General features: G+C 41.1%; 4 protein-coding genes across 8 annotated transcripts in view; 1 reads left to right on the forward strand and 3 right to left on the reverse strand.

Annotated features, from left to right (window-relative positions):
* Nucleotides 1-21,651, reverse strand: part of LOC132911115 (DNA-directed RNA polymerases I, II, and III subunit RPABC4) — a 142,729-nt gene that overhangs the window by 102,259 nt on the left and 18,819 nt on the right. The gene's annotated exons all lie outside the window — the stretch shown is intronic.
* Nucleotides 360-16,909, forward strand: LOC132911056 (uncharacterized). 5 transcript variants are annotated; one of them, XM_060967397.1, is made up of 21 exons: nucleotides 363-611; nucleotides 2,223-2,375; nucleotides 2,446-2,655; nucleotides 4,066-4,267; nucleotides 6,563-6,723; nucleotides 6,834-6,962; nucleotides 7,030-7,209; nucleotides 7,377-7,619; nucleotides 8,063-8,692; nucleotides 9,880-10,092; nucleotides 11,102-11,265; nucleotides 11,349-11,496; nucleotides 11,642-11,756; nucleotides 14,870-14,929; nucleotides 15,019-15,146; nucleotides 15,224-15,364; nucleotides 15,450-15,654; nucleotides 15,747-15,895; nucleotides 15,990-16,205; nucleotides 16,319-16,420; nucleotides 16,511-16,909. In XM_060967397.1, the coding sequence occupies exons 2-21, from the start codon at nucleotides 2,223-2,225 to the stop codon at nucleotides 16,592-16,594; spliced, it is 3,633 nt and encodes a 1,210-aa protein (XP_060823380.1). In that variant the 5' UTR covers nucleotides 363-611; the 3' UTR covers nucleotides 16,595-16,909. The 5 variants fall into 5 exon arrangements, with proteins under 5 accessions (XP_060823379.1, XP_060823377.1, XP_060823378.1 ...); XM_060967394.1 differs by lacking the exons at nucleotides 14,870-14,929; nucleotides 15,019-15,146; nucleotides 15,224-15,364; ... (3 more) ...; nucleotides 16,319-16,420; nucleotides 16,511-16,909 and adding an exon at nucleotides 12,278-13,773 and having other exon boundaries at nucleotides 361-611; XM_060967395.1 differs by lacking the exons at nucleotides 14,870-14,929; nucleotides 15,019-15,146; nucleotides 15,224-15,364; ... (3 more) ...; nucleotides 16,319-16,420; nucleotides 16,511-16,909 and adding an exon at nucleotides 12,278-13,773 and having other exon boundaries at nucleotides 361-611; nucleotides 9,883-10,092.
* Nucleotides 17,245-19,420, reverse strand: LOC132911222 (protein split ends-like). Its single transcript, XM_060967690.1, has 4 exons — nucleotides 18,455-19,420; nucleotides 17,894-18,312; nucleotides 17,687-17,827; nucleotides 17,245-17,591 (listed from the first exon to the last, which is right to left on the reverse strand). The coding sequence occupies exons 1-4, from the start codon at nucleotides 19,096-19,098 to the stop codon at nucleotides 17,434-17,436; spliced, it is 1,362 nt and encodes a 453-aa protein (XP_060823673.1). The 5' UTR covers nucleotides 19,099-19,420; the 3' UTR covers nucleotides 17,245-17,433.
* LOC132911221 (uncharacterized) lies at nucleotides 19,787-21,606 on the reverse strand. Its single transcript, XM_060967689.1, has 4 exons — nucleotides 21,143-21,606; nucleotides 20,675-21,037; nucleotides 20,268-20,571; nucleotides 19,787-20,166 (listed from the first exon to the last, which is right to left on the reverse strand). Exons 1-4 carry the CDS (start codon nucleotides 21,275-21,277, stop codon nucleotides 19,907-19,909), a joined length of 1,062 nt encoding a protein of 353 aa, XP_060823672.1. The 5' UTR covers nucleotides 21,278-21,606; the 3' UTR covers nucleotides 19,787-19,906.

The following is a 21,651-nucleotide window of genomic DNA, read 5'->3' on the forward strand; positions in this document are numbered from 1 at the left end:
CGAAGCAACTCCGTTTAAAGTTTCCCAAGTCGCGTCTCTAATAATAAATTAAGTAATTCTCCTAGGCTTGAGTAATTTAACGATTATCTTGCTTCGCGCATACTGTGAAAATTCCGCTTACTTCGCCGAAGGAAATACCTACGTTCTACTTTTATGCTTAGATCGTGCGGCGACTTCCGAAAGATTGGTATCAATTTTTAATTAAGAAATTAAACGTGCGAAAGACGTACGGCGATCGAAAATACACGTTTCTTCTTCGTTTCTCTAAAGTCGAAATCCTATCTGTATACGTGGTTATATCCAAGCATTATACGAAAAAACGTTACAATTTTACGAAACTTTGTTATATTCGGCATTGCGTTTCATTTCCTGGTGGTTCTTTTCCGTATACTTGAAATGTCCGGTCTCGATAACCCGGCGAATCCTATGGTAACGTGTTCATAGGTGGCGCGCGTCGCGACGCCCTGCATCGACTTCATTCGTTGCGAGACTCTTCCTCGTATCGCACACGTTCTCTTCTCCAACTCATCTCCCGCCGTTCATTTCCATTGGTTCGTGCCGCGAACTATGACTTGGATACGACGAGAATCTCGTGACGCCAAGTCAATCAGGTAATTCATCGAGGACGATCGAACGATGAACGATGAACGATCGGCGAGAACATTATATAAAATCGCTTATATATGCACGATACACATGCTTGTTCACTTACGTTTGCGTTTTTATTACAATCTATGCACCATGTACTTATTGATTTCTTCTTCTTCTTCTTTCCGTATATTTCTTCTCGTCTCTTTTATTTTTCTTTAAACAGACGATCTTTTGTGCTAGAAAGCACGATTTACGCGTAACGGTACGTATAATTGGTTTAAAAGGTTTGATCTAAAAGAATGTAAATATTTTTGGCAAAATTAACGTTGACTTTGATTCTACCTATATTAGCTATAGGCACAGGCATATGCCACGTATATAAGTTTTATTCTGATCTTTAGATCGCTAGAATACATTTTCCGGTCGCAAATTAATGAATTATCTCGTCATCGTGTAATAAAACGCATGCAATTTACGTATAATTATCGTATCAGCCAGTTTCGACAAGTATTCCTACAGGAGTAATCAGTACGGTATGATCAAACAATGCTCGTACATACACCGATAATATAAAAAACTGCAATTGAATTTGCCGTGAATCTTATCTTCGCTTTCTTTATCCACTCTGTGTCTTATCGTCGTAAACATTGTCAACTGTTTCGCAAATTCGCTTCTGTGTATTTCAAATGAAGATAGAATACTTGCTAAACAAATCAGTCGTCCACGTGTGTCCCGTTCAACTAAATAGCAGGAAATAAGAGAATTCGTCCATCTTTTTCTTCCCATGCGAATATCTTCTTCGCGAAACAAATGAAATTGAAAACGCAATTCACAGCGATAACGTCGAAATTATTTCACACTCTGTATTTGCGTTTGGCTATACTTTTGCTATATTACGTTTGGCTTCACACGCGACCAACGAACCAGGGGACTCACCGCTAGTAATCCTACCAGGAAAAACTAAATTCCGATGTCTCGATAAAAGCTCTTCTCGACTAATTCTATTAATTACAGTAAACACACAATCGCGTATACTTTTCGTTCTTTCATTTTTCGTCCCCTTTTTCCTATTTTTATTTTTATCCATTATCTTCTTACTTTGTTTTTCATCTTTTCTCCAAGTTGATTCTCTTTTCGGATTTCACGTCCTAGGCTGTCATACTCAAAGTTACAGAATACAATCTTCAAATTCTTCGACCGTCAATTTGCGGTGTCCGTTATTTATTTGTGGTACTTTTGGAAATAAGATAATTTGGAGAAGAGTTTGGAGTTTACAGAGAAAATAATTTGTTGTTCCTTTCGGCGCGACTGCTTCGTTTATTTTAAAGTTGCAAGCAACATCGTGAAACAAATTTATTTCATTCGAATAATCTGCGATTCGATAAACAGCTTGGACGGTGCAGAATGCGGACCGTTTCGATCGGATAAGCTTGATGGAGAATCAATAAACGAGTGTCTCAAGGATTTATTCGTGGCCGCGTATTAGCTCGAATTAACTTACAACTTTCCGCGCAAAATATTTTTTCCAACGCTTTTCTCCGTAACTTAATAATATGGCAACTTTCGTTAAATCGAATTTTGGCTGGAATCGCTGGTATCGTAATCGATCGTGTTTAATTCTCGCGGTATAGATGAACTCGACGACGTTGAAATCTTGGCTGCTACGAGGAGAACTTGAGAAGCTGGAACATGTCGTTCTAGAAGGACGCGGAGCACGTTTGTTGGGTGAATACTCTCCAGACCTGAGAACCAGAGTCTTCCTAAAAGGACTCCCAAATTATTTGGTAAGCTATTGGTATTTATTCGTAACGAACTTTACACGCGGAAAAAATGATAAATATCTGTACCTTTCAGACAAAAATCTCTTGCGTGCACGACGCGGTTTCACGTGGTTCTCTGACGGAAACGCAAAAGCTCGTATCGGAAGAACCTAAAAAAAAGCTGGCGATTGCGAAAGATCCAGCTGGCACTCCTTTGCTTCACAAGGCAGTCTACCACGATCATCGAGATATCGTCGAGTGGCTTGCGCACAATTTTCCCATCGCCGTTCAGCAGAAAGATAAAGTAATCTTTATCATACGATCTTTTTATTCTCAACTATCTTCTTCTTTGTTATCTTTTTCTTTTTCTTTTTTTTTTTTTTAGTATTACTTTGTATCAAGTTTTCAAGTATCGTTCTTTTTATATTTGTTTTCTTGTTTTTCGTCGATTCAAAGTGAACTTACCGCATCTCTATCTCGTACAGAACATCCGTGGTCGTGATCCAACTTGTAATAGTCTGCCACTTAAACTTACTTGAAAGTACCTTTCATCTTTTCTCAACCCATCTAGATCAGGTTAGATCAGGAGAAAAAGTAATTTCGACGCAAAGGCGAAACAGGTGCTGCTTACGAATATACGTGTGTATAAAAGGTCAGAGACGAATAATAATGAATAAATCAAAGATGATATAACGTAGTAGTAGTTTGTTTCGCTTCGTTTTTATTCTCGATAAAAGACGAAAGAAGAATTGCGTAAAGATAAAGTAAGATTGGCTCCTAAATGACAATCTGAAATTCACGTAAAACTTTGATCTAAAGTTGGATCGAACTAGGTCGTCGATGTCCAAACCTAGCGTAATTTTACATTCACTTTCGATACCTATACTTCCAACATTTTTAAGTGTCTTTATCGCATCGTGCAACGTGCAATTATTTTAATAATTTTAAAAAATTTAATATATATATATATATATAAATTTAGTAAATTCGGATCACCGATGGCCATCGTAGCAATCAACGAGTTGAAAATTCTTACAAACGTTCATGACTTTTCCACTTCGCTACCGGTGACTAATCGTAAAGCGAAAAATTTAGTCAGTCGTGTTTGTGCTTGTTCCAAGATACCCAACCGGCGAACAGTAATGGAAAAGTCGTTTTTCGCAACGACGCGACGCGACGCTCGTCTTTTTCGCATCGCGTGACGCGGCTAATAACAAAGCGTAAACCACCTGTTCTTCCCCGCAGTCATCATGGACTCGGTGTCCAGGCGCACGCAGCGCCTACAACATGGCAAATGTCAGCTTCTCAAACTTTTCCTGCCCTTAATCTCCATTAGACCTTTATATTCGCCGTTTACACGTGTATTCGTTGTTTAAGCGTCTGAAATATTCATTCTCTAACGGCGATCGCGCTTTTCGTTCCCGAAACCTATTGCTCGCTCGAGTTATTTTGAGAACGGCGAACGTTTATGAGAACCGTTCGATAGGTCCGATCGACGTTTTAACGAATCGTGATAATCGATCGATCGCTGGTAATTCTGCCAATTTGCCAAGCAGCAATAAATCTTCGTTGCCGTCGTGAGAAGCTTCTATCGAACGATACGAGACTCAATATACTCGGACAATATTTTCAATCTACCGTAAATGCGTTGATGATTTTTGCGTTTTGTAAATAATTCAGATTGCGATTAAAACGTTGTATCTCTTACTCTTAGGAAGGAAGAACCGCGTTGCACTACTGTGCTGCTTGCAAGAATCCCGAGGCAATTTGGGATGTTCTCATAGAAAACGACTGTGACGCGAGCATTATCGACAAAAAGGGTAATCCCGCTTCGTACTATTTGGAACATAGTTCGGAGGTCGAGCTACCGGAAACGGAGAACATGTCTCGTCGCAAGACCAACTCTGGCAAGGAACGTGAGTCATTTCCAATTACCTATAGTTGTTTTAGATGTTACATCTTTCACGAAGATTAGACGACGGATTATCTCGGATTCTTCGGTTTTCAATCGTGTCTCTATCGGTACGTGCAGAAGCCTGCAATCGTTTAATTGGCAAAATATATTACACGGAAATTTCTCAGGTCCAGAAGAAACAAAGGTGGTCGCGAACATTTATATTAATTGCGACAACTCAATTTCGTCAAACGTACGATTAATGGCCCGTTGTACGTTTAAATCGATTAAGAACAACTGGAAGAATAGACGAGGGGATGCGTCGTGCACTTGGCTCGTTCCCCACTTTCGCACAGTTACACATTCGCTTATACGCTATAGTCCATGGAATATTCTCGATAACGACCCGGAAGAATCGATAGAACTTAAGTCTGTACGGCAAGGAAAACCGCTTCGATCGATAGGACGACACGATTGGTCTGGTCGATTGACCAACGAATTATTTAAGAATCCTCAAAAACTACGACTGCGGCGGAAATCCTATTGACGTTACAACGATCTAAAGATAGCTTCTTTAGCCCTTCTCTTCCCTTTCTAGCCCTTCTCGATCGCACGACGAGATTATTGGGTAATGGAAAGTATAAGTCGGCTATAGTATATTCCGACCAATGTTTACGAGTGAGTAGGATCAAAGTTGTAGGTATAGCGAAACGTAGCGAATGTAGTGAAAATGACATATTTCTTTCGAGAATCGGCAAACGAGTCCGTTTCCTGAAAAACTCGTATAACGTTCTTGCACCAGCCGTATTGCATATACGAAGCCGCGTGCTAAACTGTTCGAAGAAAATGTGAATAATACCTAGTTGAACGAAGCCGAAGGTGAATAGGCGCGTTAAATCAGTGACGACAACGATTACGTTCAATTTTATTGGAATAAATTTATAAACGGCTCGAACTTGCTTCAAAGTATCGCAGATTCGAATAATGAATCGAATCGAATGTAATGAAACATCATTGATTTTCAAAATCAACCGATACTCTAATAATGTTGTACGGTGAATTATCGAAACCGAACGCGAGATTAAATATAATTGGAATCGTTGTATTTGCCTACTACTTACCCATTTCACGCGATAATTTATCGTTAGCGTTAGCATGCAATACGTACAATGGCATCTCTGTCAACATCGATCGATCTATTTACCAAGAAAGCAAAGGATACGTAAAATATATGTATAGGTGGATGCAAACGTACGAGCGAGTGACAGGGCCCGTGCACTCGGTTGGCTTTTCAAAAATTGATCAATCCGTCGGAACATGCGATCTACGTCAAAGTAAAACGCTATTCTCGAAAGGAGGAGACACTCGACGGACATATTATTATAATTTTAATAAAATACAATTGTATCTCACATTTTCCATTCGAGAGTTTTTTTTTATACGTACATATGTTTAGTCATTTACCTCAAACTTAAGAGACAGACTCTTTCAAACTCACAGATCGATCCATATTTTATTATTTGTATATATTCTGGCTTACAGAAAGAATCGCCGATTTCACCTAACAAAGATCACGATTATCAATTTATTGCGTCAGCTGATCAAGTGTTTACGGCACAAGAGACGGACAAACACGATTATCGAATGTACGACGTAATTCTTCGTCGAAGGCATGCGCAAGATATCTCGTTTAATTTCCTCTGCGTCACTGTCTTGTTAAAGTTATGTAAAAATCGATGACTCATTGATAATATTGAACGTGTGTCGTAACAATGCACGTTGAATTGGAACGTTGCAGGGACTCGTCTAAATGATATTTATTAAAAACCGTAAATACCTGCTCTTAACTCGCTATATTTTCAAAATAACGCGAAGAGAAATTTAATTCTCTCAAGTTTTTATAGGGAAAAAGTAGTGAACATTGTTGACAGAAAATCGATATCTGCTGGTAAGAGGATTCCCCCGAGTATCTGAAACATTTATCACATTTCCTCGACACGCGATGTATAGTTGGAAATCTTGTCGCTTGTAAATCCTTAATGAAGCAGTTATATCTCGGAGAGAAAAGGTCGCGTCATTATAATTTTTATCATGTATGTTTTTCGTAAGCTTCCTGCCATGTATACAGGCACACGCGCGCATGGTATTTAATACATACGATTGCTTTAACGAATATTTCAAACTCGCGAGAACCATGTTGTCGATAAAATAAAAAAGTGAAATTAAAGAAACAAGACGATACGATACACTCAGGTCATTTTTCCATTGAACTCGTCAAACAATTTCTCTAGCTGACACAGTTAATGTCTTCCTCTAGTTCTGGACTTCAAACCTTCCAATATAAGAATATGGATCCACAATCGAGATATAGGGAAACTACAACGGGTTCTGTGGGAAGGCCATGGGAACAAATTACGTATGGAGACGAGCAACAATCTGCGAGTGAAAAGATTCTTAGAAGCCGTACCATTCATAATGGTTCGTATCAACGTTCAAATTCTTTAACGTCTATAATAAGGTTGTTACGTACGTAATATGCAACGCGATGTATTATAACTTTGATGTAATTGTAAATAATCGTTTTATAGAGTACAACGAAAGATATTCACGCAGCTACGGTGAATAACGATTTAGAGGGGCTGAGGGGCACGGTCGAGGCCTCGTCGCCCATCGTTCTTTGCGCCAAAGATGGCAACGGCTTGAACGCCTTGCACAAGGTATATATACGCTTTCCAATTGTACTCTTTATCCTCTTTCTTTATCGCAAAGTTTGGCGATCGACAGGCTGCTGGTTTGGGTCACACGGAAATCGCGAGGGAAATTCTTGGAAAATGTCCTTTCATTGTGGAGGCGCAGGATAACGATGGCAAGACGCCGTTACATTATGCGGCTGCGGCAAAAGACGATGGAACGTTGTATAATTTGATAACGGAATATGGAGCCGATGAAAGCAAATTAGATCACGTGAGTAGCTGGAATCAACTTTCGAATAATTCGTAAATAAACGATTGTTCCAGATGGTGTAGAAAACGAAACTCGGAGATTAGAGAAATTAGCGAAAAATGATATTTCTTTCGCTATTCCCTCGAGATAAAGCAAAGTTAAATTTACTCTTGAAATTTTTTAATCAGAAACAAAAGGCACCGGCGTTTTACAAAAATCGGCCATCGGATATTGACCAATCGCTGTTAACTGTGATACCGGAAGCACCTCGAGTTGCCGGATCATCGTATCCCAAACACTGGGACTGGAGGATTCTAGAAGCGGAGCAAGCTATATCGAAAGGAATGAAGAAAGCCAGCAGCGCGGATATCGATAGCGCATTTGGTAGCGCGGAATCGACGACGAAAAGCTTGAGTAGATCTATGGACCAAGTAATCGCTCACAACGATACTTTTATTATAATTAGACTGCGAATTTTTATGCATTTATGGGAAATTTAATTTTTATGCATATGTGACAAAATGCACAGAACAGGCAAAAAACACGCGATATATGCAAAGTACGGCACTTGTCGCAATATAGCTATCCAATGGCCGAAACAAGATTCCGCCTAGGTTCCATTTAATCCTATTTATAGGAAATACGAATTTGCGTAAATGTCTGCAGTCTGATTACGATAAATTGTAAAATTCTAAAACACTTTAGAATCGAGGCAATTATTTCGAAACGACGTCTTTTTTTAAGTAAAAATCTGAACTCTACGATTCTCCGTAACACGATCCTATTTATTAGCGGCAAAAATCGAAAAATAATCTTCTAGAGTTTCTATTTCGAGACTTGAAGAATCAGATAAATTAATCGTTTTATGAAACAGATAAAGAATGTGGAGGAGGATGACGAGAAGGAGCAACAGGGAAACGCAGAAGACGCAGAAAATCATGAAGTTGCAGAGGATACAGAGAACGTTAAAAATGCAGAAGGTGGAGAAGATGCGGAAGATGCGGCTAACAGAGAAAGCGCAGAACCTGCTGAGAATACGGGAGATACGGAAAATACAGAGGAAGTGGAGGCAGAACGTGAGAACGCGGAACATGCAGAAGAATCCAAAGAACCAGAAACCACGGAAAATAACGAAGAACACGAGGGAGTAAATGTCGAAGACACTGAAGAAAGGTCCTCGGACGATGACGTGGTAACAGGTACAGCGGTCCCAGAAACCGAGGAAAATTCCAATGCGGAAAACGAAGTTGCGGAAAACGAAGCTGCGGAAGGGCTGAAGCCAGAGGGAATAGAAGGTGAGGAAGAGAGGAAAGAAGAAGAAGAAGAAGAAGAGAAAGAGGAAGAGGAAGAGAAAGAGGAAGAAGAGCCTGCAGACACGGAAGAAGCCCCGAAAATGGAAGAGACCGTCGAGCAGGAGAAGGGAAAGAAAGCGGAGGAAGAGGAAAGAAACGAGCCGAGTACAGGCGACTCTGGTGTCGATGATCCAAGGAACGACGAAGACCAGGTACAGTCATCCTAACTCTTAAACGAATCGAATTTTCAGGAATTCCCTAGCACAAAAGTATAAACTTATTGTTTATGATAAGACTTGTATCGTTGAGCGAGAGATATAAAAAAAAGTATAAAATAAGTAACGTTATAACGCGATCTTAGTATCGATAGAGATAGAGAAATATAAATATACGGTCGAAAGGCAGAAGACGTTGGTAGATCGTACGATAGGTTTCGATTATTCTTTCGTGTATAGTTAGATAGCTTATAGGTATAACGAGCGATTTACGGTTGCGGTTGCAAGTGACAGGATGTAATTAGGCTATCATGTATATCGAAAGTAAAGAATGATCGATATTATAACAGTATATTTTCTCTTTGTCACGCACAAATATATGCCAATAAATAAATAACTAAGCAAGGAACTTCTGTTATGACTTTTACGCACTACAGACCCAGACAAACGCATTGAAATGTATATTTTCTTTTTCATTAATTTTAGTCGAGATGCCAAAGATAATGCAACTAACGCCATTGCATGCCACGTTCTTTTCAATAATTTTGATGTTTCATCGTTGCGTTTCTCGCGATCGTATTAAAGTATGACGATATGGAAGAATCAAGTCATCATTTTATAGAAACAACAAGTAATAACAAATACAAATTCTCAGTGTGAAGATCCTCTTGATTTCTTTTCTTTTCTTTTCTTTTTCATTTTTATTACTTATAGTTACTTGCCCATTTCTCACGAATCTGAAACAACAAATATACGCGTTAACGCTATTTCCATTTACGAATATCTAAACATTAAACGTTCAATTCGTCGAAAACTATCCCTAAAATGTAATTCTCGGCCAATCGTGTCCATATCGTGTCTAATCGTCAATCCCTAAAGTTACCCTTTAAATCGGCTATCTCGTTGGCAATTAATCGGTGAAAAACCCATTCGGAACAGATACTGTTCTATTCGTTCTACTCGTTCTATAGCATCCAATTAGCAAAATGAGCCAACGCTAAACACAAAGAAACGACTTATTCGATAGTGGATCGTGTTTCGCGCAAACAGCGTACGTACGAGCAAAGCTCGTAATGGAGAACGATCGATTTACCGCATCTAGATTGCGAGGTACGATTAATATTGTCGCGTATCGATCGGCACGAGTCGTTGGTGCGCATGGTTTTGCACCTGCAAATGATTAGCAGGTAATCGTCGGCGAACACGAGGAGCTTCCGGAAGCAGAAGTGAACGAGGGCAGCATGACGGCGGACCCGGAAATCGAGAAGCTGCTGGAGACCGGCAACATGGAGCAATTGGCCGCGTTAGTGTTAAGTGGCGAAGGCAGAAGACTGGTCGGCCGACATTCGGGCAATCCTGAGCTGCAGGCATTCATCGATCGTGTCCCTTCTTACATGGTATTGCGTACAAAAGCACTCGTTTTTTTTCCCTCGTGTCGCGTCTCTCGACGCAAACGGAGGTTTGCGAAAAGAGTTTCGTCGAAAACGTAAATTATGAGAAATTCGTCCTGATTGGTTTGCCTGTCGACTCGTTGATCGGTGACGCGTCGTCCTGTGGCAGTTTAATTTAGAGCTTTTCACGGCGACGCGGCGCAACGATAGCTATAACAGTGGCACAAGTGACGCTAAACGCGCGAAAGCAATTTGAAGATAAAACAGATGTTGGCGGAACATTGAAAAAATATAACGATAAACCAAGATGTTAGAAAAAGGTACAGGCATAAAGGAAGAACGCGGTCGTTTCTCGGGCTATTGGCCATCTTTCGTTATTGGCCACTTTTTCTCCGTTTGTTGTTTCACATAAAATAATCGAGTTGTATCGATCCGCGTGATTCGATCGATCGATTCACACCTTTCATATACGTACACATACCTTTCCTATACCTATGGTGCTCTATATATGTGGTAATGTGGAAATCTATGTAGTAGATGACACTCGATGCTTGCAGAACGAACGATCGATATTAAACGTTTCGGATTCTTTTGCGTCTACTTTCCACCTTCTCGTTACCACCGCTCGAAAGCCGTTCGGACATTCTACCAATCTATCGTTGTCTTTCTAGTGTTATACATACGTAAAATGTAAAATGTAAAAGCGTATATTATCGTAATACCTAGCACGTTGAAAATTTGAAACTCGGGCTGCGAACAGGGGACTTTTTCCTTAAACGGCGATAGCGAAACGGTTTAATTTTACGGCTTCTTTTTTTATTATTATTTTAACGCAGCTCTATGTTTTGTCGATGTTGCGCCAACCCCTGTGCACCTTGCGCGCTATTACAGTTACTCGTATCGTTACTCGTATAGTCGTTAACTTATCCGGATCAATTAGGTAACCAGATGTTTTCAACGACTAATTCGTAGCTCTCGAGAGGGATTACCGATTTTTAACGATCGTTCGTTTCAGGGGAAAATTCATGCTGTACACATGGCAGCGCAAGAAGGAAACCTGAGAGATCTGCAGAGCGCCTTAGATCGGCGCAAATTTGCGGTTGCGAGAGACGGGTCATCGCCGCACGGTGCGACACCTCTTCACGTTGCTGTTGTATTTGGAAACACCACCGTTATCAGGTAAATTAATATGGAGATTTAATGGACAATTGATGAAACGAAAAGCATGGAAGCGAAACGATCGTCTTTTATCTTTCCTTTAGATATCTGGCGGGCAGGTTTCCAGAAACCGCGCATGCGGTCGATCTCGATGGCCGGACTCCTTTGCACTATGCAGCCACCATAGCGGACAACGGCCATTACTACAACCTTCTGCTTCACTTGGGTGCCAATCCTTTAGTTCAAGACAATGTGAGTACATTCTATCGATAAGCCAGCGTCTTTCATAGGATTAATTAAACGAAACGAGATCAATATCGGACACGAGCGTGGAGTTGGATAAATTGATTAAAAAACCGCATCGATGTATGTATTGCTAATTTTCTGATTGGTGCAGTTGGGTCAAAAGGCGGACTACTACAAACAGAACCAATCGGAATTTTCCCATAAATCGCTTCTCCGCGATTTCGGAGTTAACGAGAAGCTCGCCGACGAGATGTTGGTGGACAAAGGTATTTTATTCGAACAACGCACTTACGAGCACCATCGTTCACTAACGAACTGTACTCCGTGCCACGATCGTTTACAGCGATTCGCATTTTTACTCTCGAAACATAGAAACTATAACGTCTGAACTATTTTAGTTGCCGAACATGGACCAACTTGTAGTTATCGATCCTCGTCGTCACGTTGTCTTTTCGCACGCGTTAGTTTTCCCATTGTCTATCAAGATCGTCGTCGCAATTTTGCATAATCTTTCTTATACAGTAATCGAAAGGTATTTGACCCGTAACCAGAGGATGTTCGAAAAATTAATTAGAAAAATGTTTAATCGAAAGAATGGATTAAAATCGGATAATGCGGTAGAATTTGCTGAAACGTTCAACAACCAAAACAACGTAAATAATCATTCTTGACCGATGATAATTGATTAATCTATCCACGGTTGTTCACGTTTTCGCTTCTTCCGCTTCTTCCGCTTCTTCCACCGTCGGACCGTCCTCGCGCTGATGTGCACGTTCGAGGGGAACAGTTCCCGGAGGCGACACGTATTCCGCGCGTCGAGACATAACCGAACCAGAGACCCTGGCTACCTTGGAGAGATGTTTCCGTCTTCTGATCGGCGTAAGACACGGTACGACGCCAAAATCTGCTGGGAACTCCGGCACGCTGATCGGCCGTTGCCTGAAACGGCCCGTATTCGATCGTATCAAGCACCGTGTGACACGCATGGACCACAATCTCTTTGATGTGATCTGGCCCGCTTTAAAAAAATACGGTAACTCGGCTTGCAACAGCAAGGCGAGCAGCGCTTATTCGGTGGTCAGCAACGTGGACGAGCACGAGTCTGTGTGGGTGGTAGCGCCGGACTACGAAAGTTACATCGTGTTCGCAGAATTTTTCGACCCTTTGATCAGGGACATACATTGCGTGACTGCCAGCGGTGATCTTCCCGACCACCCTCCGCCGAGATTCTTTTACAACGAGAACGACGACAGCGAAGAGAATGCCGACACGTTGGACGAAGTGATAGTTTCGGCGATCGAGGCGTACGATCTCGATCCTCCGGCCAAATACGTTCAAGCCGCTGTAATAGAGTGTTGCAGAAATCTGGAAGATTACACGCTTCCCTTGACGCTTACGGTGAACCAGCTGGAAGAGGTGGAACGAGAGATCACCAGCGAATTGATGAGCCAAGAGATCTCGGCAATGATGGCGGAGGGTAGCAGCGAGGACGAGCCCGGAACTTACTTTACCCTCAGCGAAATTCTAGATCAACCGAGCCCGATCAGGGCCCAACTGGCCGCAGCCGGTTTGCTGTTGCCTATTACGGATCTTGAAGTTCACGATGACAAACGTCTTCATGGGAAGCATTGGCCTTACGGCCGAGGAGTTTACGTCGCCTCCGCCGGTGACCTAGCTGCCTGGGTGAACGTTCAGGATCACCTGAGGGTTATTTGTCGCACCAGCGAGAACAGACCGGGTTTGATCGGTCGTGGCTACGTAAGACTGGCGAAGGTGATGACGATGCTCGACGAGAGAATGAAATTCAAGAGAGACAAGAAGCTGGGCTTCCTCGGCGCACGACCGTACGCCGTTGGCAATACTCTCAGGTTTAACGCGATAATCAGGTTCCCGGAATTGTCGAAGGAATTTGATCATTTGAAGCATCTGTGTGTAGTTCGTGGATTAAGTATACAAGAAACAGCGAAACGGGATATGGTTCGAATCGGTAACCAGCAATCGTTGAGCATTACCGAGCTGCAGACCCTTCAAGATTTCTCCAGAGCTGTTCTCAATATTCTGGCGTTGGAGAAGGAACTGTCGATAAACAATTCGTTGAAGATTGCAACTCTGATCGCGGGAATTTTCCGCAAACGGAACAGTGCTAAACGTTTCCAGAATTAATCGTCGTCGCTAAAGAGGGGACGCTAAAGCGATCAACGAAAGACTCTGTCTTTCGTCGTCCATGTTATTCAACGCACCTATACTATCAATTTCATTCCCCTTTTCTTTTTCTTTTTTTCTTTCTTCCTTTTTCTTTCTTCTTCCTTCTTGATAACCGAATTATAACCGCTTATACGTGGAAATCCCGTATATCGAGGCAATACGTCGATTGACCGTCCATAAGCAAACTAAAGTCGAAAGTGGAGAGTGGAGGAAAGTCGAAAGCGAGAGGAGAGAAAAGTAAAGAGACGGGTTGGGACGTTGGAAAGACGTGTGCGAACGTTATTCTATTTCTCGTGCACCGAATTAATTAAACGAAAATGAAAGATTAGCTGGTCGGAGGGACGCTGGATTTTGTTCGTTAGGTTAGTAAAATGAACGTTATTGGTACATGGGCAATTGTTAAGACGCTTTGACATGTTGTCGCACGACACCATGCTTGTGTACCTACACGTAAAGTGTGTGTACGTAGCTAAAAACGGGCTAAAATCGGTTACACAGAGATTCTATATAAATTGAATAATATGTGTCATGCACGAGCTGTTCGATGTTCACACGAAACAGAAATGGCGTAGCACGTGTCTTTCCAACTTGAACCGACGAACCGTACGTTTTTACAAGTGGCTACTGTACGCGAACGATTATACGTAAACGAAAATCCTCTTTCGCTTCTAATCGCTTCTATCGCTTCTATCGCTTCTATCGCTTCTATCGATTCTATCGCTTCTATCGCTTCTATCGCTTCTATCGATTCTATCGCTTCTATCGCTTCGATCGATGTAACTCCTATCATAAAATTCGTGTGTATACCTGCTTCCGCATACCGAGATCGTTGTATCGTGCTAGATTTGTTTGTTGTGCGCAACGCGTTTTCCAAAGTGCAACCAACAGCTGTGCACTCAATGTTCACCGATGCACCTATCTTTTGTGAAAATTTCGCTTCTTTCTTATTTTCAAACAAGACAGATAAGATAAATAAGAAAAAAACGAGTAAAGCATTTGGAACGTATTGCGCCTCGATCGATGTAAATTAATTAAATCGATGTAAAAAGAAAAGCCAGAGATTCCATTCGAATAATAATTTATTACGCTTTATAAAGCGAATAAATAGGTGCAATATGTTTTTGCCTTTTGTATCTTCTAGTTGATGAAAATAAAAGTATTATTCGCTTTTCAGACGACAAGCCGGTTGATATAGCGATATTTCGAGAAGAAGAGGGTCGCTACTTGGCATCGTGTAAGTTGACGTTAGACGAACGAACGCACGAAAATCTCGACACGAAAATATCGAAATACAACGTAATCACCAAGTTAATATGTTTATAGCACTCGGCGATCCATTGATCAGAGGTTTGACAGAAGTTGCCAATACCCGTCCAAACGATCCAGTTACATATCTGGCTACGTATTTATATAACTTTGCCAATAAGAGGAAAAACAGCGCGCAACAACAGGTAAATAATAACTCTAGATACATGCGCGTACGAATAATTTTCATACACCAAGTATAGATAGCTGTACGATATGTTAGGAGCCGAACGTATTGATCATACCTGATCGTGCCGAAGAAAACATAGAGAATATCGAAAATGAAAATGGGGACGAGGATGCTGGTTATCCACAAAGTCCAGATTCCGACGTGCCGGAGTCAGCCTTTAGCAATCCAAACAGAGTGCGTCGATCGTCATTAAACTATAGAATTTCAGAAGGGATTCGAACTAACATAATGATTTTTATGGAAAATCGTGTTTCTTCAGGACGAACATGGTCAAAGCGTTATTCACTTCGCCGCGATTCGATCTTACCCAAAGGATGGCTTGTTCCATTTGCTTCAAGAGAGCCAAGTTAACGTTGGTTTCAGAGACGAATTGTATAGAACAGCCAGAGACGTGGCTGAATTGGCAAATATTAGAGAAAATATGGACGAGATCGATCGATACGTAGCTTATTTGACAGCAAGAGGTAACACGTACTTCCAATTGCGGACAAATTTCGAATAGGGATCACTTTTACCACGCGACACTTTCATCAAGCTCGTTCTAACGTTTGTTCAGGTGAAACTGAGAAATTAGTAGAACTACTGTTAGAAGGCTACGACCATATTTTAGACGTGGAAGACGAAGGAATAAACATCGTAGAGATCGCCGCACAACGAAGAAGAGAGGCAACCGTACAATTTTTACAATCCATTCCAAATTACGTGGTAAAAGAAAACGGATAATCTTATATTATATATAGTGCATTTTCCAAGGATCTAACGATCGAGAATAACACGCGCTAAGGAGACACTTTTACAGACGCAACGTGAACAGGTGCACCACGAGATCAGAACAGGCAACGTAGCGAGAGTAAAAGAATTGTTAGGCAAGAACAACGGAGGAGGAAAGTTATTGGCAATGGGAAAGAATTCGATGGGCAGATCCGCTCTGCACATCGCTGTGCTTCGCGAGAACGAAGAAACGGTTCGCTACATTGCCAGAATGTATCCAGAAACTCTACGTATAGGTGACAATGTAAGTATGTTAATTTCGAAACAGAAGGACAGGGTTAATTTTATTCTTAAAGTAAAAATACCAAATCAGATCCATTATCCGATACGTTGGTACGTTTAACGGCCTATTTTTAGTTGGAGAGAACCGCCTTACATTATGCAATGGGTTTACCATCTGTCGAGGAATTAAGCAACGTTCTTATAAAAGCGGGTGCAAAACGCATAGTCAAAGATTTAGTAAGAAATCTCTCTACCTTCGTTCTAACTAACCGATCGACGATTCCGATCGACGATTCAATGGAAATGATTGTTGCCTCGAATTTCCAGAAATCACGGCAACCCTCCTACTATTTCATGAACAAATCGGATATAGAGAGACTTCGAGAAGAAGAGGAAAGTTTCGTCAAGTAGATCGATCGGACGATGCTGATGCCGCGTACCGTGTAATCGTTCGCTTACACCTTTAGATACTTGGCTAAAATGCATGACATCCGTCATACATACGTCGACGTCCTCTTCTGTATGTATTCGAATTGTCGTTTTTCACTGGTCTCTGAAATTCTTTTTCTCGAAATACGTAACGAACGAAGTAGAAAGCACTCACCTGTCCCCGTGAACAAGTTACGATTCTACGAATTGTAACGATTCTACGTCATGTAATATACAGTACGCTATTATTTAGTATTAATAATACAAATAACAAGATTATTCAGTTCTCTCCCTATACGTTTCTTTCAATTACCTTCGCGCAACTTCTCCTTCTTCTTTCTCTTTCTCATCCTTACTATCTACGAACTTTCGGTTACATCTTACTTACTTACTTGACGCATCTCTAAATATTGACCGATAAACGCTGTTCGCGATTAACACGAGATACATGTTAATATCCATTGATCATAGGGGACGAACGTCGAAGATTGTAAAAAAAGCGAAGAATATCTGCTATGAAACGAAGTTATCTATCGGGATATCTACTATAGGTCGGTGCGTGTAGAATCGTTCTAATCTAATCGTACGATATGTCTTTTCTAAAACAACTGCTGTCCGTACCGCACAGGCGACAGTCTGCGATCCAAAATTAATTCGTACTCAATGATATTCGGTTTCGTCCGTCGCTTCTTTCTAATTCTATCTCGCTTCGAGTCGTAAGAATGAAACTATGCGATCGTTCTTCAAACTTCAAACTTCGAACTGCGAACCACGTGTAGCTTTCCCGAGTTCCAACGAGTTCCAATCGATCGACGATTTCATCACTGACGAGATACAGCGCTTCTCTTACTGCTCATCCTCGGCTGACCTTGCATTTTTCTGCCGACATTCGATGCGTCCTGCTCGACGTCCTCGGTATCGTCGACGATTCGCTGCCACGGCGTAGGATTCACGTACGCTGGCTTGGCTTTTTGATGAGCTGACGATAGGTGAAAAATGTCGTATCATTATTATTACATTTCTACCATTTGAAAGCATTTCTTTCCATGTATAAGACAAAATGAAGCAACTGACGCAGAAGCCCTTGCGTGGCAGGTCTCGGTTTGTTCTTCGCCATCTTTCGCCAGTTTTCGTAGGCTTTCGTGCTCTCCTCTAATCTCTTTTTCCTTTCTTCTTCGTGCTTTTTTCGCTTCATTTCCTCTTTCTTCTGGCATGCTACACAAACATCGTAAATGCACAAATCATCAACGAGACGAAGGAAAAGCCCGATGCTTTATTTACCTCTCTCCTCTTCTTTCTTTTTACGAGCCCATTGACGAAGATACAAAGTCTTCGCTACAGCCGCTTTATCCTCCACTTCTTTCAATTGCTTCTGCAATTCTAGTTCCTTCTCTATTACAGCCTTCTTCCTCTCCTCTTCCTTCTTTTTCATCTCGGACCATTTGACGAAATTCTCCCTCTCGCGGCATTCTCTTTCCACCTTTTCACGGGCTAGCCTATCCTCCTCCATTTGCCTCTGCCGTTCAGCCTCGTCTTTCTCCTCCTTTTTCCGTCGCGCTATTTCTTCCTTCCTTCGCATCCACTCGCTGTAAGTGATCTTCTTGCCAACGTCCGATTCGTTCCGCCTGTTCCCCGTTATTCTAACACCGGATATCGACGAGGTAGAAACTTGCACGATTCGCTGTCCATTAAACGTATACCTACTTGATGAGAAATCGTATTTCGTCGCTCTTCAATTTAATCACTTTTCTACCGCCATTAAATATACAGTATAGATATAGATTATAATAATAAGTAACAATTCGTACAAGGTAACTACGTTTACGACACTACACGAGATACCTCTGCGTTTTCCACTCGATATCCCTAGTAGAACAAAGATCGTAGCTATCGTCCGCTCTATCGGCAATTTTACAACGTCTCTCGATTCGATTCGAATGCTTACACGAGGTGACGGATTTGGAACGAACAATACCGGATCGTAAGGATGCGCATGCAGTCGGTGAATTTAAGGAATAACAACGATACGTTTCTTCGGCTGAACATTGGTCACCAGCGTGATCCATAAACGAAGCAGCCAGGTCGTTATTGATGGACAGTGTGGACATCATGTCGCTGATTCCGGCGGAATCACCGCAATTTCTCACGAAACGTTCGTCGTCTCTAGAACCGAGCTTCGCTTCAATTTCCACCTCGTGCTCTACATCCTCGCCGTTCAACGTCTCCGCGTAAATTGCCGGATTAATGAATCGAACTTCCGTACCGGATCTAGAACTCGTAGGAATCGTACCACAGCGAATCGTTCCATTGCTTCGAGAGGTTCCAGTTCTTCTCTCACTATCATCGGACGCAACATTTTTCCAACGACTAGAACTGATCAGACATACACCGTTTCTGGCCTCAGCGTCGTTTACGCATCGTTTATGCATCTCGTTAATATCATCTCTCTTACAATCATACCAGCTGTCAACGTCGTTGCCGAACATCGTCAAGCGTCCTTAATTCTGGCGTCAGGCAATACGCGATCAAGATTATTATATAACAGACAACAGTATATCGAAATTTAACCACTCGTCACATATCGTTGGCTTCCGGTCGTGTCTTTCGACTAATCATACGCAGTCCCGATACGACTCGTGTACGCATATTCGTCCATCTTTCACGCGATGTTGCACTTTTCGTTTATACAAACAACAACGAATCCCTGTTAGCGACGTATTGCCGGCACTGTGCTTCAACTTGAAATTTACCGAGAAATTTCTACACGAGTACGTTCGCGCGTGATACCGCGCGAATCCGATTTCGAATTTGACGCAGGTGCGCGCCACCTTCGATCGTTAACACCATCCGTTAAGCGACTCGCGATCCCACTTTACATTCACGTTCGATAACTCATCCGATTGCTTATTCCGCTGATCGACCAACGAGATAAGCATACGCTTCATCTTAACCATATCCTATACATATTTCATTTCAGTTGCCTCCTGCGTAAGACAACTTGAATATTTGAATTTATATTTCAAACAAATATTAGAGAAACAAACATTTTTCATATTAGTTAATGTTCATTTACAATGTTCGCTTACTTCCAAAAATAATTCACAGATAATTACAAACAAAGTGCACAGACTGAATTATTTTTCCAGGGTAATGACTACAGACATATACAGTATAGTTTGTTCGCTAAAGTTCTTTATTTATCCTTTAACTTATCTATGTATCCTTATATTAACTTGTGCTTAATCGATCTATCGCTTGATTCATGTTTTAATATTAATCGTGATATCAGGGAAATTAGCGTTCAGTTGATATGATATTCCGCAAGTTCGACTCTGTCGCGTTATTCTGTCGTGTGATCGTAACATACTCTTCCGTAATCTCCTCTGGTTGTACCCTATTAAAGTACGTTTCTCGCCCTTGATGTACGTAATACGTATCATCGAAATTAAAGTGCAGTCCGAGTACGATATTCAGTGCAGAAGCGTCATACGCGTGACAACCGGAATACCGATACTGTGGTTTCTTATTAAATCGGCAACCTGCTGATTGAGCTCCTACAATGATAAGTTCGAATTACTTACGTACTACAATCACCGCCGTGTCTTAACGCAACGTCTTAATACGTAGAAAAAAATATTGTTCTCAGCATATATACCGATAGGACAAATACAATCTCTTGTCAGTGCACACTGAACCCACGGCAACATTACTTTCTCTCTAATTTCTTTAACGTTTCTAATTACTAAGTGCGATGCTCTTATTAAAGGAAGAAAGAAGAAACTTTCTGCAGAGACGTGAAAATATTCATACATCTTTGGGTGCGTTAAAGAGCTAATCGCATGCCTTGTAGGCCAACTTAAGATCCCAGATTTTGGTGAAAGATACTTTGAAATGTCTGAAGAATTCAAACGCATATTAGAATCCATATACAGTATATTTCCTAATGTGTTTAAAGCTGTCTGCAACATACGAAAAGAAACCGAGTAGCACAATTCTTTGCTTCACCTTACTTTATACACGTACTTTATACGCATATATATTTATTTACAAATATTTAGTTACCTGAATAACTAGAGGTCTATAAACATGTAGCCTATCGTCTTCAACATGGGCCGGAAATAGACTTATATCAAAATGAATCACATTACATTTCGTAGAGTTGCAAGCCGTCCTAATACTTTGCAGAGAATCGTCGTTCAATCCGACGCTATATACGACAATACTGTTATTTGGCAAAAAGTGACTGACATTTCTCACAAAGCCGTAAATGTGTTGTTCGTTTCCAGGCCTAATAAGAGAGACAACGGTCACGTTTTGAGATTTAAGACTAAAAGGCGTTGTGCTTGTTTGCCCATCGAGCCCAAGCATCGCAAGATACTTGGAATCTGTCACCAAGCGCTTTTCTTCAACGTCTTTCAAATTTTCCTGGAAAGATTACAAAATATGGAGAAATTAACAGTATATAATCATTATATTATTAATACTCTATAATAACAATCAATCAACAGAGAATATTACGGTAATATTTACTTGGAAGTTTCGTAATTGCTTGTGTGTCTCTGTAACTAGAGTTTGAATGGAAGGTCGTTGATTGCTGAAAGCGATGAAGATAATGCTGCTTCCTGCTATGCAGATAAGCAACAATAGCAGGCCCTTGGTACGCATCTCTCATCATTTAATCAAATGTATTTTCAATCTTTAGACGACAATTAGGTATATACTTTACGTTAGAAACATCACACATAGGTTATGCATCGTCAATGACATGACTGATATTTATAAAATGAATATCATTTTAACCGGAACAGGTTGCTATCGCATAAATATCAAAGGATAAGCTCAACACGCCCATTTTACAAACAGTAGTCTAAATCTTCCAGCAGATTAGATTAAATTACGTTTTTTCTATTAACAAAACACTCTTAGCGATCTAGCAGACGCCGCATTTTTAGGAACTTTTCGATTTAATGGCAGCTCTGCGTAATGGCGACGCAACGTTCTTTACAATTTGACGCAACTGCGTAACTGCTTCTCAATAT

The sequence above is a fragment of the Bombus pascuorum genome, chromosome 10 (genome assembly GCF_905332965.1).
Source record: "Bombus pascuorum chromosome 10, iyBomPasc1.1, whole genome shotgun sequence".
Lineage (NCBI taxonomy): Eukaryota > Metazoa > Arthropoda > Insecta > Hymenoptera > Apidae > Bombus > Bombus pascuorum.